Genomic DNA, 14,468 nt, shown 5'->3' on the forward strand with positions numbered 1-14,468 from the left:
TTCAAATCTCTTTTGTTTCTGTGTTGAATGTTGAACCCAACTCCTCTTTCCCCAGCCCCTGCTACACCTGCTGCTCCAAGAATTTACTTTAATGAAATATAATTAAATTTGCATGGAATATAGCTGTAAAAGTAAGTGAAACACTGGTGTAACAATTATTGGGCTGAGTGACCAATAAGAGTAAAGTCATGGCCCATGGTCTGAGCCAATGGTATTTGCAACTAGTGGTTATTAGCAATAATTACCAAAAAGTTTACAGAAGGTTTTAGAGGTGGGCCTGGCAAAACAATATAGCAATGGAAAGATATTTATTATATTGCTGTGTAAAGATATTTACATGTTTGTGGAGAAGGAGCTAGATGAGAGATAAGAATACACAGATAATGGTTTAAGGGCAGTTAAATGTGGGTCAGTAGACTGTAGCTGCTTTAATTTTTCTTTTCTTATTTATTTATGGTGTCTGACTTTCCTATGTTGAAGATATACCCTTTTTTTGTTAAGAGTTATGTGCTTTGTTTTCACTGTAAAGATCTGGGGTTGGACTTGGTGGCTCATGTCGTCCTCTCAGCAGTCAGAGGGCAAGGCATTTCGAGTTCAAGGCCAGCTTGGGTCACACAGTGAGACTGTCTCAAGGCACAGAAAAACAAAGCGATGCCGTTAGGGAGGGTAGAAAGTACAGGTCTTCTGAGAAAAGAGAGAAATAGCATTCAGCCTGAAGCTAGACCAACTGACCTATACTAGGGAGTCTAGGGGGCCATTCCCGAGAGCACAGTGGTAGTTTGTTCTGTTTTGTTTTTGCAACCATTCAGCTCCCAGCAATAAGCAATCTTTTTTTTTTTTTTTATTTACTCTATGAGTACACTGTAGCAAGTGAGACACACTAGAGGAAGGCATTGGATCCTATTCCATATGGTTGTGAGCCACCATGTGGTTGCTGGGAATTGAACTCAGGGCCTCCAGAAGAGCAACTGGTACCCTTAGCTGCTGAGCCATCTCTCCAACCCCAGCAGTAAGAATCTTAACTGAACTTCCCCGGTCTCAGTTATCACTGGGGAGAGGACGTAAGCCCAGTATGCCCACAGTAGTACACAGATTCATGCACCCAGTATGCCCACAGTAGTACACAGATTCATGCACCCAGTATGCCCACAGTAGTACACAGATTCATGCTGATGTCTGCTGTCTGGCTGGGGAGTCTGATGGGATGGAAGGGGATAGATACATCCTGCATGAGGAGTGAAGATGAGACAGCCCAGAGTGGTCAGGTGATGGCTGTCAAATGTGACTAACAACTCTCCGGAGGACAAAAACAAGTTTACGAATGTCTTCGGCTTGGGTTGCAATTCCGTGGCACAGCATGTGCTTAGCGCGTGTGAGGCCCTGCGTTTGATCCTTGGCACCATCACTGCGCATGGAAAACCTTGACTCTTCTGTAGTTTCTCTGCTAAAGTCCTAGTGGCATTGCCTGGTTGGCAGAATATTTGACATTCCAAAAAAAAAAGTCCCCATGGAGGGCCTGTCAAGAAAGTAAGGAAAAATGACCTAACAGTTAAATTGGCTAAAGACAAGGGTCACAGGGTCATACAGATTGAGTCTTTTAGTAAAGGGTTATGTGTAGTTCCCCCCATCCCAATGCTAGAATAGTGTGAGCAAGCTTCTGCAGCTTGTCACACTGGTAGCCAGAAAAAATAGGCAAATTTAAAACTTGGCCATTGAGAAATAATGTGTTATTGAGGGATTCATCCTTTGCTGTGCAAGTATGTGTTCATGTGTTCATGGATGCATGTTTGCATGTAGTATGTATATATGTATGCATGTATGCACGCATGCATGTGTTTAATCTGCTGTGGTGTATGAGTGTTTTGAACCAGGGTGTCTTGTATCCCAGGATGGTCTCAGACTTGCTCTGATATAAGGATGACCCTGCTCCTCGTGTCTTTACTCCCCAAGTGCAAGGCGTGTAGGGCGTGCAGGGCGTGCAGGGCGTGCAGGGCTCACAGGCGTGTGCTTCCCCACCTGGCTGCTGCTCTGCTGAGGCCTCTTTCTCTTTCCCCCTTGCAGCTGATTACAAGGAGAGCTTCAACACCATCGGGAACATTGAAGAGATCGCATACAATGCCGTTTCCTTCACCTGGGATGTGAATGAGGAGGCAAAGGTGAGTGGATCTACGATGGGCCGCTCTTACTGATGGCTCTTACTGACAACCCTTTTCCCAAACCTTATGTAGTACTTTCCCAGAAACTTGAGTCAAAAAGAAGAAAATGAACACACGCCCTTTTTAAAGAAAGCTCTTTTGACCTTTTGTTGTGGAGGTGTAGCTTCTGCTCTGACAAAAATGTGATAAGCTACCACCTCCCTCCCCAGTAACACTCAGAGTTGCCCAAGCCCTTGGGCTTCTCTATGTCACCCTCAGGCAGCTTGAGTCTTCCTGGTGAGTGACCCACATCTTCAGCTGGTGAGGGGTATGGCGCTTTAGTAGGGCCATCCAGTGGCCTTTCACCATGGTGACTCTGAAGCAATTCTTCGTTGACCATTTGACCGTCTTCTGTTCCTCTGGGTCTAAGTGTGGTTAAGGTGTGCAGGGGTAAATAATGTCTCTGACAACTGGGCGTCAAGGACAGATGTCGGCCCTGCCTGGGTTTGGTTAAGGAAGTGCTTCCACAGATAGCTGTGTTTGTTCTCCAGCCACAAGTCTGTTTCGAAGGCCGCAAAGCCCATTCTGGGTCTCAGCGACTGATTCTTCAGACTCATTTTGCACTTAGAGGAATGTTTGAGATAAAACCTAAGCTTGTTTTCTGCTTCGGTTGTGTCCCATCTGGGTGAGTGTTAGAAGAGCTTGTCTTCAATCTCAGGAGGAGGTCAATGTAAACAAGCTTGTCAATGCCTCATTGTCCTGAGAGGGAAGGCTGGGTGAGAGCAAACAGGCTGGGAGTGTATAAGAATGCTCTCCAGAAGAAAATGAATCGTCCAGTGTCTCCTTCCACTCATGGAGAAAACAATGCAGGTGAAACTGGCTTTAGGCCCAAGAAAGTGACCCAAACTGGCACAAAGTGACAGATCAGTAGTGCAGCTGGGAGAATGTTCCAGAAAGGGAACAGGCCTTTCTACAAGGTGCATGATCAAGCTTTACATGGAACTGCAGGCCAAGCAGGTCCCTGGTGTGCCTGCACATACCACTGTAGCAGTGTTCTTGGCTACCTGAGACCCATTCAGCTCTGTCCCTACTCCTGAGACTGTCACGGCACACAGGTTTGTCTATGCCATTCCAAGCCTCCCTTGCTTTAGCCTGTGCTGGCTCCTTTACGTTTCTCTGAGGCTAGATTACGACACAGGGGCAATCTGTGTAAGGGCACAGTATTGGGATGTGTCGGAATCTCTAGTAAGTCAAAACAAACAAACAGATTAGCACTTCCAAATGACCCTCCAAACATCCTGCTGTGTGGTAAGGGTGATGGGGATCCAGCGAGGGATCCGATAGGGAAACACTGACCAAACAATAGTGTGACCAGGGAGAGGCCAGACCCACTCCATAGTTACTGAGAAGAAAGTGGGGTTCTGCCACAGAAGGTGCCCCACAGTGTGAAAGCCAGCTCTAAACGCGGTGATGAATCCTCACCGGGTTTTCGGCATCACAGATGCAGTCATGGGTGTTAGAGGTGAATGAATGTGTTAGACTGTTTCAGTAAGGACCTTTGAAGAACTTGTGGAAATCAGAAGAGACAAGCTCCGTAGAAATTAATGGGTTAGTGATTGGGCTAAGCTAGCTGGTGTTGCAGCTAGAGTGGTAACTGTGTCTGGTACAAGTACTCACTTTCTCATCTACATGTGTGTCTACACATGTACGCTTGGGTGTGTGCGTGTGTATCTGGGTATACACATGTGCTTGAGAGTGTGCACACATGTGTCTGGCTGTGTGCATTTACACATATGTGTACAGGTGTACTCCTAGGTACTGATTTTCTTTCATTGGCAAACGGCCTTCCACAATATTTCATGATACTTCCTGTAGCAGAGTTTTGTTTTATTTCCTTAACATCTATTTTTAGTGATTGTCGTTCTTTGTTAACTGAGAAGTAAATTTTAAAAGGTTGTAAATGATTCTCCAAACTACAGAAGGGCATTTGAAGACAGACTCCCAAAGATCAGCCCCTCAGAACTGAGGTTGCACCTTCAAGTCCACAGAGCCCTGGGGCAGTTTTAAAAAGGAATTACTGATTTTATAGTAAGCAGGCTGCAAAAGACAAGATAGGACAGTAGTAATGGGAAAGATTTTCAGCTAAGCAGGGAGCATGTGTTTCAGGGTTCTGCGTGCGTTCACACCCACCATATCTATCTCTGCAGGCTTCAGGAGGGGTCTCAGTCCATTTCACAAGATGCTTGTTTTTGTTTTTGTTTTTGTTTTTGTTTTTATTTTTTCTTGTGTGTGGAGAACACAGACTTGTGGTTCACAGAACAAGTGTGGGTACATTGTGCATTTATGAATCAGTGGAAATTTTAATGTTTTCACTCATGTTTAAAAAAGAGTTTTTTTAGTTTGTTTGTATCATTGTTCTGAGACAGGATCTCCCCGTGTTGACTTCCTGGGTCTAGGATTACAGGAATACATTGTAATACCAGGTCTAGCAGTCTCTCTCTCTCTCTCTCTCTCTCTGTCTCTCTCTCTCCCATTCTGTCTCTCTCTCTCTCTGTCTTTCTCTCTCCATGTATACACACACATACACACACACACACACACACACACAGAATCCTACATATTGATGTAGGATTCTGAATTACTTTGGATAATTCATTCTGAATTAATTTAAGCCTCAATGTTTGCAAAGTTTTAAGTGGTTCTCATGATGAATGGCCACTCTCTTTATTTTTTCCCTAGTGCTCACTCTCTGTTCTGGAATTTTTTCTGCCCAGTCATGGGTAAATTTGAATTTTTATGCACAATGACATCAACCCTAGGTTTAGGCCTTCCCTAGCTTCCAGTGTCTGGGAGGTGGCAATGTAATGAAATTCGAAATGGTTCTCATGCTTGTATGGCAAGAACTTTACCCACTAGACCTTCTACTTATCCCTCTTATAAAATTTGATTTATTTATTTAGTCTGTGTGCATTCGTGTTACTGGGAATTGAACCCAGAGCCTCCTGAGTGCTAGGCAAGTGCTTCTGACTACCTTACCCAGCCGGGTCTTCTTAGACCCTTTTCTCTGTGGCTGCCTCGCATGCTACATCTATCTTACCTCTGGAACAAAATAGGAGAAAGGAGAGGCATCAACCCCAAATCATTTAGCTTCCTTTAATTATGGGAACGACATTTGCCCAGGAAGGTGCTCAAGCTCTCGATGCCTGCGGGTGTGTGTGTGTGTGTGTGTGTGTGTCCTAGACTCTGGCTGAGGTCCCAAACTGCCTGTCTGCTTCAAGCAGAGTGGCGGAAAGGTTCCACCTCTCAGAGCCGGTTTTTCCAGTTGTGCCACAGCGGCTTTCTGCTTAGGTGACTCAAGCAGGCCAGTCTTGGAATGGACCTGTTCCCCTCAGGGTCTGTGCTGTCTGGAGGACCTCGTGCTGTGTGTATTGTCTTTGGTCCTTGGTGTGTAGATGGTGAAGTTCCAAGTGTTCCCACTGCCAGAGCGTGGAAATGTGTGGGTGTGGCATGGGTCTGGGTCAGTGCAGCAGAAGGCACCTGCAGTGAGGTACAGTCTTGGCCTGACACTAGAGTAGCCATCATCTGTGTTTCTTTTTTCTTGTGGCAGGGTGGTTTTCAAACAGGATCTGTCTGTGTAGCTCAGGCTGGCTGTGAACTCACAGCAATCCTTCTGCCTCAGTCTTCCAAATCCTGGTATTACAGGCATTGTCAACTTCCAGCATCTGACTTCCCATTCTTCATCTTTAGTATGCCCAGCTGTGAAGTGGTGAGGAGTGAGGGTTAGCACTCCGTAGATGCCTGAGTCCCACGCAGAGGATTATGGGGCGGAGGCAGCTTCTGTGCCATATTCTCTCACATGACTCCCACTTGCAGGGATATTCTAACTTCAAGTTTCTCTTTGTAGCCAAACACTGGTACTTAGAAAGCAGGTTTGTCAAGCAGGAAATCTCCGAGATGGTAATTTCCCACACAGGACTAGTGCATTGCTGGCGAGTGGCTAGCTCAGAGGGATGGACGCTGTCTTCTGTAGTGGTGACGTCAACCACACAGCGAAGCCCTAATTACAGCCGTTTCCCAGGTTTCCAGGGAGAGTCTTGAAATGAACCCCACCCCCCTATTCAGCGCTGCTGTTTCTGTTCACAGTGATTAATCCAGGAGTGCTAGAGCGTCTGTCATGGTGACCACATGGGAGAACAGCTAGGTTAGAGTGCTGCTGAGCTGAGAGCCTTGTGTGGACGTTGTGGATAAGTTTTCTCTTTGTCTTTTTGACCTATCAGGAGACCAACACACCCACACCCCAATTTCTGTGTTTGCCCCTTCTTGCACTCTATCAAATAGTAGGATGAAGGGGCTGCCCTCCCTTCCCCAGTCTCTGAAAAAAAAAAATCTCTGCAGCCAATATTTTGGAAGAATCTTGATTCAGCAAAAAATATTTTCCCTCATTACTATTAACTATATGAGTCTATTACTTTTATAATTTTGTTTATTATTATTATCATTATTATTATTGATATGTCTATATGTGTGTGACCATGGGTGCACAGGAGCCATGGAGGGGTCAGAGGACAGCTTACAGGAATTGGATTTCTCCTTGTACCTTGGTTTGAGGCAGGGCCTCTCGTCTCTGCTGCCCTTCATACTGTGGGACATGAGCTTCCAGGCCGTTTTCCTGCCTCTGCCTCCCATCTCCCAGGAGTATTGCTGGGGTTACAGATAGACCAGCATACCTAACTTCCTGTGTAGGATGTGAGATGGGTCTCAGATTATCAAGCTTGTGTGACAAGTGTTCTTGCCCACCAAAGGCGCTTTGCTGTCCTTTTTTTTGACAGTTTTTAAAGAAAACCCTGTTAGACAGTGGTTGCACACACCTTTAATCTCGGCTCTTGGGAGGCAGAGGCAGGCAGATATCTGTGAGTTTGAGGCCATCCTGGTCTACAGAGTGAGTTCCAGGACAGCTAAAGCTACACAGTAAAACCCTGTCTTGAACATTAAAAATTAAAAACAAAAGCAGAATAATTCAGTAATATGAAGCTAGTACAGCGGGCTATTCTTTGCTGCTTTTAAACTTAGCCTCTCTACTTACCAGGGTAGAGCAAGACCTCAGTTTCATGGCGGCCGTCCTGCTTGCCTGGGCACCTTCCTCTAGCTGCAGGAAAGGACCTACAGGGCTCCATCCACCCCTTTCGATTAGATCTCTAGTCAATGCCCTTCTAGTTTGCCGGGATTGGGAGAGAACCTCTCAGGCAGTCGTTTTAGACAGGTGCAGAGACACATTTGTGTCAACAACCGTTTAGGATGCAATTGGAGGTTCAGGGCTAAGGGATGCCATGTATGACACTTCCGTGCTTCTCGGCCTCTGATTCGCATCCCAGTACTGCAAGATGAGTAAAAGTGAAGGGAGGATGCTTCTCCCTGGGGATACTACCCCAGGCTTCTCTGTTACCCATCCTCACAGAAGCAAATCACCCATTGAAACAAGGCCATTCATACTGTAATTTTCCTTTTCCATGAAATACAGAGTGCAATTTACATGGACCCAGGAGGGGAAGCAGGGTTTGAAACCACCCCTACTTCCTCAAGCAAAGCATGCTTACTTAACTTTTCCTGCTCGGCCACGCCCTCCGCGTCCTCCTCCTCATCACCACACACACAGGTCCCAGCAGAGACTGTGTGCTGTCTTAACACTATAGGCCCAGAGATTTCCTGATCCTTACTCCTGGAACATTATTTGTTTGTATCATAAAAACCATTGACCAGCATGGACATAGCTACTTCTTAAGATGCTGCTCTCTTCATCTGAGTGCCTGTGTGTATGCAGACAAGCTTCACATCGATAGTGTGTGTGCGTGCACATGCGCAGATTGGCCACGGCTATAACTTACTCATACCCACTAACAAGCAGTGCCCTCTACTCCTGCAGCTCTGAGATGTATCTGTTTTTTCTATCTTTATACATTTATTCTCCATCTCCCCACCTCTGTAGCTCTCTCTCTGGTATTCTGAAATTTATTTTCACATTTATGGTCATATGTTTTTCTTTTATATTTTTTCCCCGTTATGAATAGTGGAGTCTTTTTTTCCTCATTTCTTTTTTCAAAACCATGCAAGAAGTCCAGCATTTAGCAAACAAACAAAACCAAGATGGAGATTAGTTTCAGAGAAGATGAAGGTATGTGCAACTTAAGAAACCAAACACATAATTCTCAACTGATGAATACAGAATGACTGAGAAGCACCTAAAGCAATATTCCCTTAGTCATCAGGGAAATGCAAATCAAAACAACCCTGAGATTCTACCTCACACCAGTCAGAATGACTAGGATAAAAAACTCAGGTGACAGCAGATGCTGGAGACGTTGTGGAGAAAGAGGAACACTCCTTCATTGCTGGTGGGAATGCTCGCTGGTACAACCACTCTGGAAATCAGTTTGGCAGTTCCTCCGGAAACTAGACATAGTACTACCAGAGGACCCAGTTATACCACTCCTGGGCATATATCCAGAAGATGCTGGAACAACATGTAATAAGACACATGTTCCACTATGTTCATAGCAGCCTTATTTATAATAGCCAGAAACTGGAAACAACCCAGATGTCCCTCAACAGAGGAATGGATACAGAAAATGTGGTACACCTATACAATGGAGTACTACTCAGCTATTAAAAACAATGAATTTATGAAATTCTTAGGGAAATGGATGGATCTTGAGAATATCATCCCGAGTGAGGTAACCCAATCACAAAAGAATATACATGGTATGTACTCTCTGATATGTGGATGTTAGCCCAGAAGCTCAGAATACCCAAAATACAATCCACAAACCACAAGAAACTCAAGAAGAAGGAAGACCAAAGTGTGGATATTTCATTCCTTCTTAGAAGGAGGAACAAAATACCCATGGAAGGAATTGCAGAGACTAACTATGGAGCAGAGACTGAAGGAAGGACAATTCAGAGATTGCTCCACCTGGGAATCCTTCCCATATTCAATCACCAAATCTAGACACTATTGTGGATGCCAGCAAGTGCTGGATGACAGGGGCCTGATATAGCTGTCTCCGGAGAGGCTCTGCCAGTGCTAGACTAGTCTATTTATGAAATTCTTAGGGAAATGGATGGATCTGGAGAATATCATCCTGAGTGAGGTAACCCAATCACAAAAGAATATACATGGTATGTACTAGACTAGACTAATACAGAAGTAGAGGCTCACAGCCATCCATTGGACTGAGTACAGGGTTCCCAATGAGGGAGCTAGAGAAAGGACCCAAGGAGCTAAAGGGTTTGCAGCCCCTTAGGACAAACAACAATATGAACTAACTAGTACCCTCAGAGCTCCCAGGGACTAAACCAACAACCAAAAAGAATGGCTCCAGCAGCATATGTAGCAGAGGATAACCAAGTCGGTCATCAATGGGAGGAGAGGCCCTTGGTCTTGTGAAGGTTCTATGCCTCAGTGTAGGGGAATGCCAGGGCCAATAAGCAGGAGAAGGTGGGGTGGTGAGCACGGGGAGGAGGTAGGGAACAGGGGTTTGTTTTTGTTTTTGTTTTTTTAATTTTAATTTAATTTTATTTTTTTCTTTTTTCGGAGGGGAAAGGAGATATGGTATGACATGTATAAAGGAAATATCTAATTAAAAAAAAGGAAATATGGTATTATATACATGGCAGAATTTTATCTGCCCATAATTAAAAAAAAAAAAGATATTCATAGGAAGATAGATGGAACTGGAGAGCAAAGTGTTAGGCAAAACAAGCAAGAAAACAAAAAGAAGCTAAACACATTGATAATACAGTGGAAGTGGGATGCTTGCATCTAAACATGTAGGCAGGGATCCGTTCTCTAACTCTGGGTCTTCTTGTCTGGTTTAAATGAACTGAGGGGCCAGTGTGATGGCTCAGTGGGTAATGGCTCAGTGTTTGCCAACAATGCTGACCAGAGTTCCAGCTTTGGAACCTACATGGTAGAGAAAGAACTGACTCTCCTGCAAGTTGTTCTCTGACCTTTACATGACCACACAAACCACACTTACCTATCACATACCCACACACACCACACTTACCTACCACATACCCACACCAATGCACACACTCCTCACATATGAGAGAGAGAGAGAGAGAGAGAGAGAGAGAGAGAGAGAGAGAGAGAGAGAGAGAGAGAGAGAGAGAGTGAGAGAGTTACAATAAAACTTATCTGTAAGTTTGAACCTATAGAAACCTGTAAGGTAGATGTGGGCATGGCATCCTGACATTTCCCGAGTCCTGTTTCCCTTAATAGTTTACTTTTTAATTAGTTGTAAGAATCTGGGTTTGCTCTAATATTGAGAAGATTGTCTCCTAAGAGCTGAAGCTGACACCCCTTTTTTTTTTTTTTCCCTTAGTTTTTTCGAGACAGGGTTTCTCTGTATAGCCCTGGCTGTCCTGGAACTCACTCTGTAGACCAGGCTGGCCTCGATAAATCTTTTTTTTTGTTTTGTTTTTTGTTTCTTTTTGTTTTTCGAGACAGGGTTTCTCTGTGTAGCCCTGGCTATCCTGGAACTCACTCTGTAGACCAGGCTGGCCTTGAACCCAGAAATCCACCTGCTTCTGCCTCCCAAGTGCTGGGATTAAAGGCGTGTGTCACAACTGCCCGTTGACACCATTTTTGAGGAGTGATTGTTGAGATGGCTAGCTGATTCCAGCAGAAGGCCTTCATTCCTCTGTAAATCCATCTTTAAGGAGGACTTCAGCAGAGCACTGCTTGGCAGAGCCTGTACAGTAGGGCAAGTAGGCAGAGTTAATGTGCGCAGTTCTGATGACCGATGTCCAGCGGAGCAGCTTCCCTCGTCCATGTGAAATCCCCACATCCTTCTTTTCTCCTTGTGTGTTGTTTTCCTCCATTAGGTGCTCCCCTCTCGAGGTGCAGCTAGTGGTGAGCAAGCTCTTCCCAGCTGCCTGCATATGAGCCAGGAATGAAGGTATAGCCTCTCTACTAGTTTAAGAGACAGCTTGGTAACAAATCAGCTCTATGATGGCAGTGAATTGGGGGGAACACAGCTATTTTAATCTTCTTATGCATTCCCAGCTTTGTAGTTAGTAAAGTGAGATTATGCTAATTAAGAGGTTAGCTTAAACTCAGTACCTAATTGTGGTGAATTTATCATGTCTCAGATTTCCTTTCTTCCTTCTTTCTTTTTATTTTAATGTGTGTGTGTGTGTGTGTGTGTGTGTGTGTGTGTGTGTGTGCTCGAGCTCGAAGTTCCCACCGAAGCCAAAAGAGGATGTCACAGTCCCCTTGCACTGGAGTTACAGACAGGCAGCTGTGAACCACCAGACGTGGGTGCTGGAAACCAAATTTGAGTCCTGGAAGAGCAGCGAGTGCACTTGCCCTCTGAGTCCAGGCCATCTCTCTGCTTCTCCCAGTATTTCTTTTTCATCTGAAATGTCTGATGCTGCTCTAGAGACATGTAGCAGAGGCTGCCTCTGACTTCTTTCTTGATTGCCCTGCCTCCATTGCCCAGTGCTGGAATTACAGGCCTGTGCAATCACACCCTGTATTATTGATGCTATGTGCTAAATACAGAACTCTAAAAAGTCAAACTTGGAGGTCTGGAGATGGCTTAGTGGTTAAGAGCACCAGTTACTCTTTCTTGTAGAGGACCCAGGTTCTATTTCTAGCACCCACATGAAGGCTCACAACCATCTGGGATTCCAGTTTGGAGGGATCTTATGTTTTCTTCTAAAGTCATAGGGCATGGGACATGCACACAGTACATATACATATATATGCATACACACATATATGCAAAAGACTCATGCACATGGAGTAAAATAAACAAATCTAAAAGTTAAACTTGGTAGTCACAAAGCACCTTCCTAGGGTATTTTTATAAGTGGCTAGTGCTCTCTTCCTTGAACTCTTAGACACGAGAGGAGGTGGTAAGATGTGTAAATATTGGTTTTCAGGATACACAGAGAGAGCCAAAGGACTGTCTAAAGGAGACGATATTTCTGAGGTTCATAGCTTTGCTGGTCCCCCACCCCACAGCCCCTGGTAAGCTGGAGCCTTTGCCTAGGGAGCTGCTAAGGGGGCTGAGAGAAACTGCCATGTGCATAGCAGTTACTCTGCCATGTGTACAGCAGTTACTCTCCGCTTTTACTTAGTTAGTGTTTTGCCTAACTGAGGCCCGATTTTAAGCAGGTTATCTGATAGAGAATATTATGGGGCATCCCATAGTCTCAAAAGCAAAGAGAACATTGGGAGAGGCTCCTGGGAGAGGTCTCAAAAAGATTGAGTTACACACAGCCAAGCCCGGCAAATGGCGTTTTTATGTGTTTGCTGGGGCGTGGTGTGGGCGGAGGGAGCTCTAAAAGGGAAAGGCAAACATTTGCTCGAGTCTTTGGTATTGAACTTAAACAAAGCCATGCCTTTGTTCCCCTTTCATAAGGCCAGGGCTGACGGGGAAAGCTGCGAGGCTCGAGCTAAGGCTCGTGAACAAGGGCTAATCTTTGGATGGCATCTCACTGAAGATATCAGTTGATCTTTTTTGTTAGCGTGTGGAGTAGCCATGGTTTCTGCCCCTCTTTCTACTTATGCCTCTGTACCTAACAGCTATGGACCATTGTGTTGTGCAGAGAATTGGATTACACACTTGGATTTCATGACATAATGGTGTGTGCTTGTGTGCACAATGACTAATATTTGTTCAGTAATTACTATATCTCAGGCACCCTGCCAGGCCTTTATATATATTATTGAATTATTCGTGTTTCTAAGCAGGTGACAGTTTTCTTCTAACTAAGGAGTGATTTAAAATTAGCTAGCTTCCCTCAGTAACACAGCAAATGCATAACAGAGCCGAGCAAGCTGAGACGGAGTATGATCCTCCTGTCGTACTGCTTCATTTTCGGAGGGTCATCTCTGCTCTTAAGTACAGTGAGACAATGGTGCATTTGAGGCAGCACATGAGACACCAGTTTATGGAGATTCATGGCCAGACACAGATCCTGTTCTCAGAGAAGTTAGGACAGGCCTGGCACTAAGACAAACTTCTAGTACCCCTGCCTGGGGTTACAGGCAGGAACCACTATGTGTCACTCTCTCTTTTCTTTTCTCTTGTCATTTCTACATTTCTTATTTTAAATATTTAGATGAGAAATTAGAACAGTGTGATTAATGACACGCAGGCTAAACTTAAGTCGATTCATTACTAACATTTGTCCAGCTTTTCTCCTCCCACTCCCCACCCCTCCTGTCTTGCACTCAGCCAGTTAGCATGTAGAAAGAGGAAGGTGGTCTTGTGGGAAGAGAGGGATGAGTGAGCTGCTGCGTTTCAGGGGTTGGAAAGACGAACAGGATGGGACCGGGAAGCGGGACTTTTCATAAGGCTTCCTCGAGATCAAAGGGAACATACATCTGAACGCTTGGCTGTAAAGAGATAATGCTGAGAAAGCCCAGCTGAAGAGAACAACTTCAGTAGCAAATTTATATTCCTTGGTAACGTTGTATACAAAACTACGCAGAAAGAAAGACATTCATGGTGGGTTTGTTTATAAATTAGCTGGACAGTGGTGGCACATGCCTTTAATCCCAGCACTTGGGAGGCAGAGGCAGGCGGATTTCTGAGTTCGAGGACAGCCTGGTCGAGGAGACACCAGTGAGTTCCAGGACAGCAAGGGCTATACAGAGAAACCCTATCTTGAAAAAAAAAATTAAAAAGCTGGAAACAGCCCTAATGGGGGGAAATTATTATTTTATATGTAAGCATGTTTTAAAGAGACAGAACTATCATATCAGATTTTAGTATTAGGTGAGAAGAGTGAAAACACGGCTGTGTGCATTCTCTATTATGGCTTCCCAAGTAGGTCAGAGCACACGTTTGCCCTGCACTTTTTTTTAATTAATTAATTTATTTTATGTATGTGAGTACCCTGAAGCTGTACAGTGTTGTTGGGAATTTGAATTTCAGACCTCTGCTCGCTCCAGTCAACCCTGCTTGCTCAGTCCCTGCTTGCAAAGATTTATTATTATATATAAGTACACTGTAGCTGACTTCAGACACACCAAAAGAGGGCGTCAGATCTCATTACGGGTGGTTGTGAACCACCATGTGGTTGCTGGGATTTGAACTCAGGACCTTTGGAAGAGCAGTCAGTGCTCTTACCCACTGAGCCATCTCACCAGTCCTGCACTTAAATACTTAATGGGGAGCAAGGAGGAAGGTGGTTCACAGTTTTGCTTTTTTGCGCCTTTTGAGTTTTGTATTGGATTCGAGCATGACAAACTTAAGGGTTTTTTTTTTGTTTATTATTATTATTATTAGATGTTTTCTTTATTTACAATATCTCCTTTCC

At 44.6% G+C, this 14,468-nt stretch overlaps 1 protein-coding gene across 3 annotated transcripts in view; it reads left to right on the forward strand.

Annotated features, from left to right (window-relative positions):
• The window catches only part of Grhl2 (grainyhead like transcription factor 2), a 126,254-nt gene that overhangs the window by 67,130 nt on the left and 44,656 nt on the right, over positions 1-14,468 (forward strand). For all 3 annotated transcript variants that reach the window (XM_031358293.1, XM_031358292.1, XM_031358291.1), the window contains exon 8: positions 2,062-2,156. In XM_031358293.1, coding sequence (XP_031214153.1) covers positions 2,062-2,156 — 95 coding nt within the window. The remainder of the gene's footprint in view (positions 1-2,061; positions 2,157-14,468) is intronic.

Source organism: Mastomys coucha, unplaced genomic scaffold, assembly GCF_008632895.1.
Source record: "Mastomys coucha isolate ucsf_1 unplaced genomic scaffold, UCSF_Mcou_1 pScaffold7, whole genome shotgun sequence".
In the NCBI taxonomy this organism is placed as follows: Eukaryota; Metazoa; Chordata; class Mammalia; order Rodentia; family Muridae; genus Mastomys; species Mastomys coucha.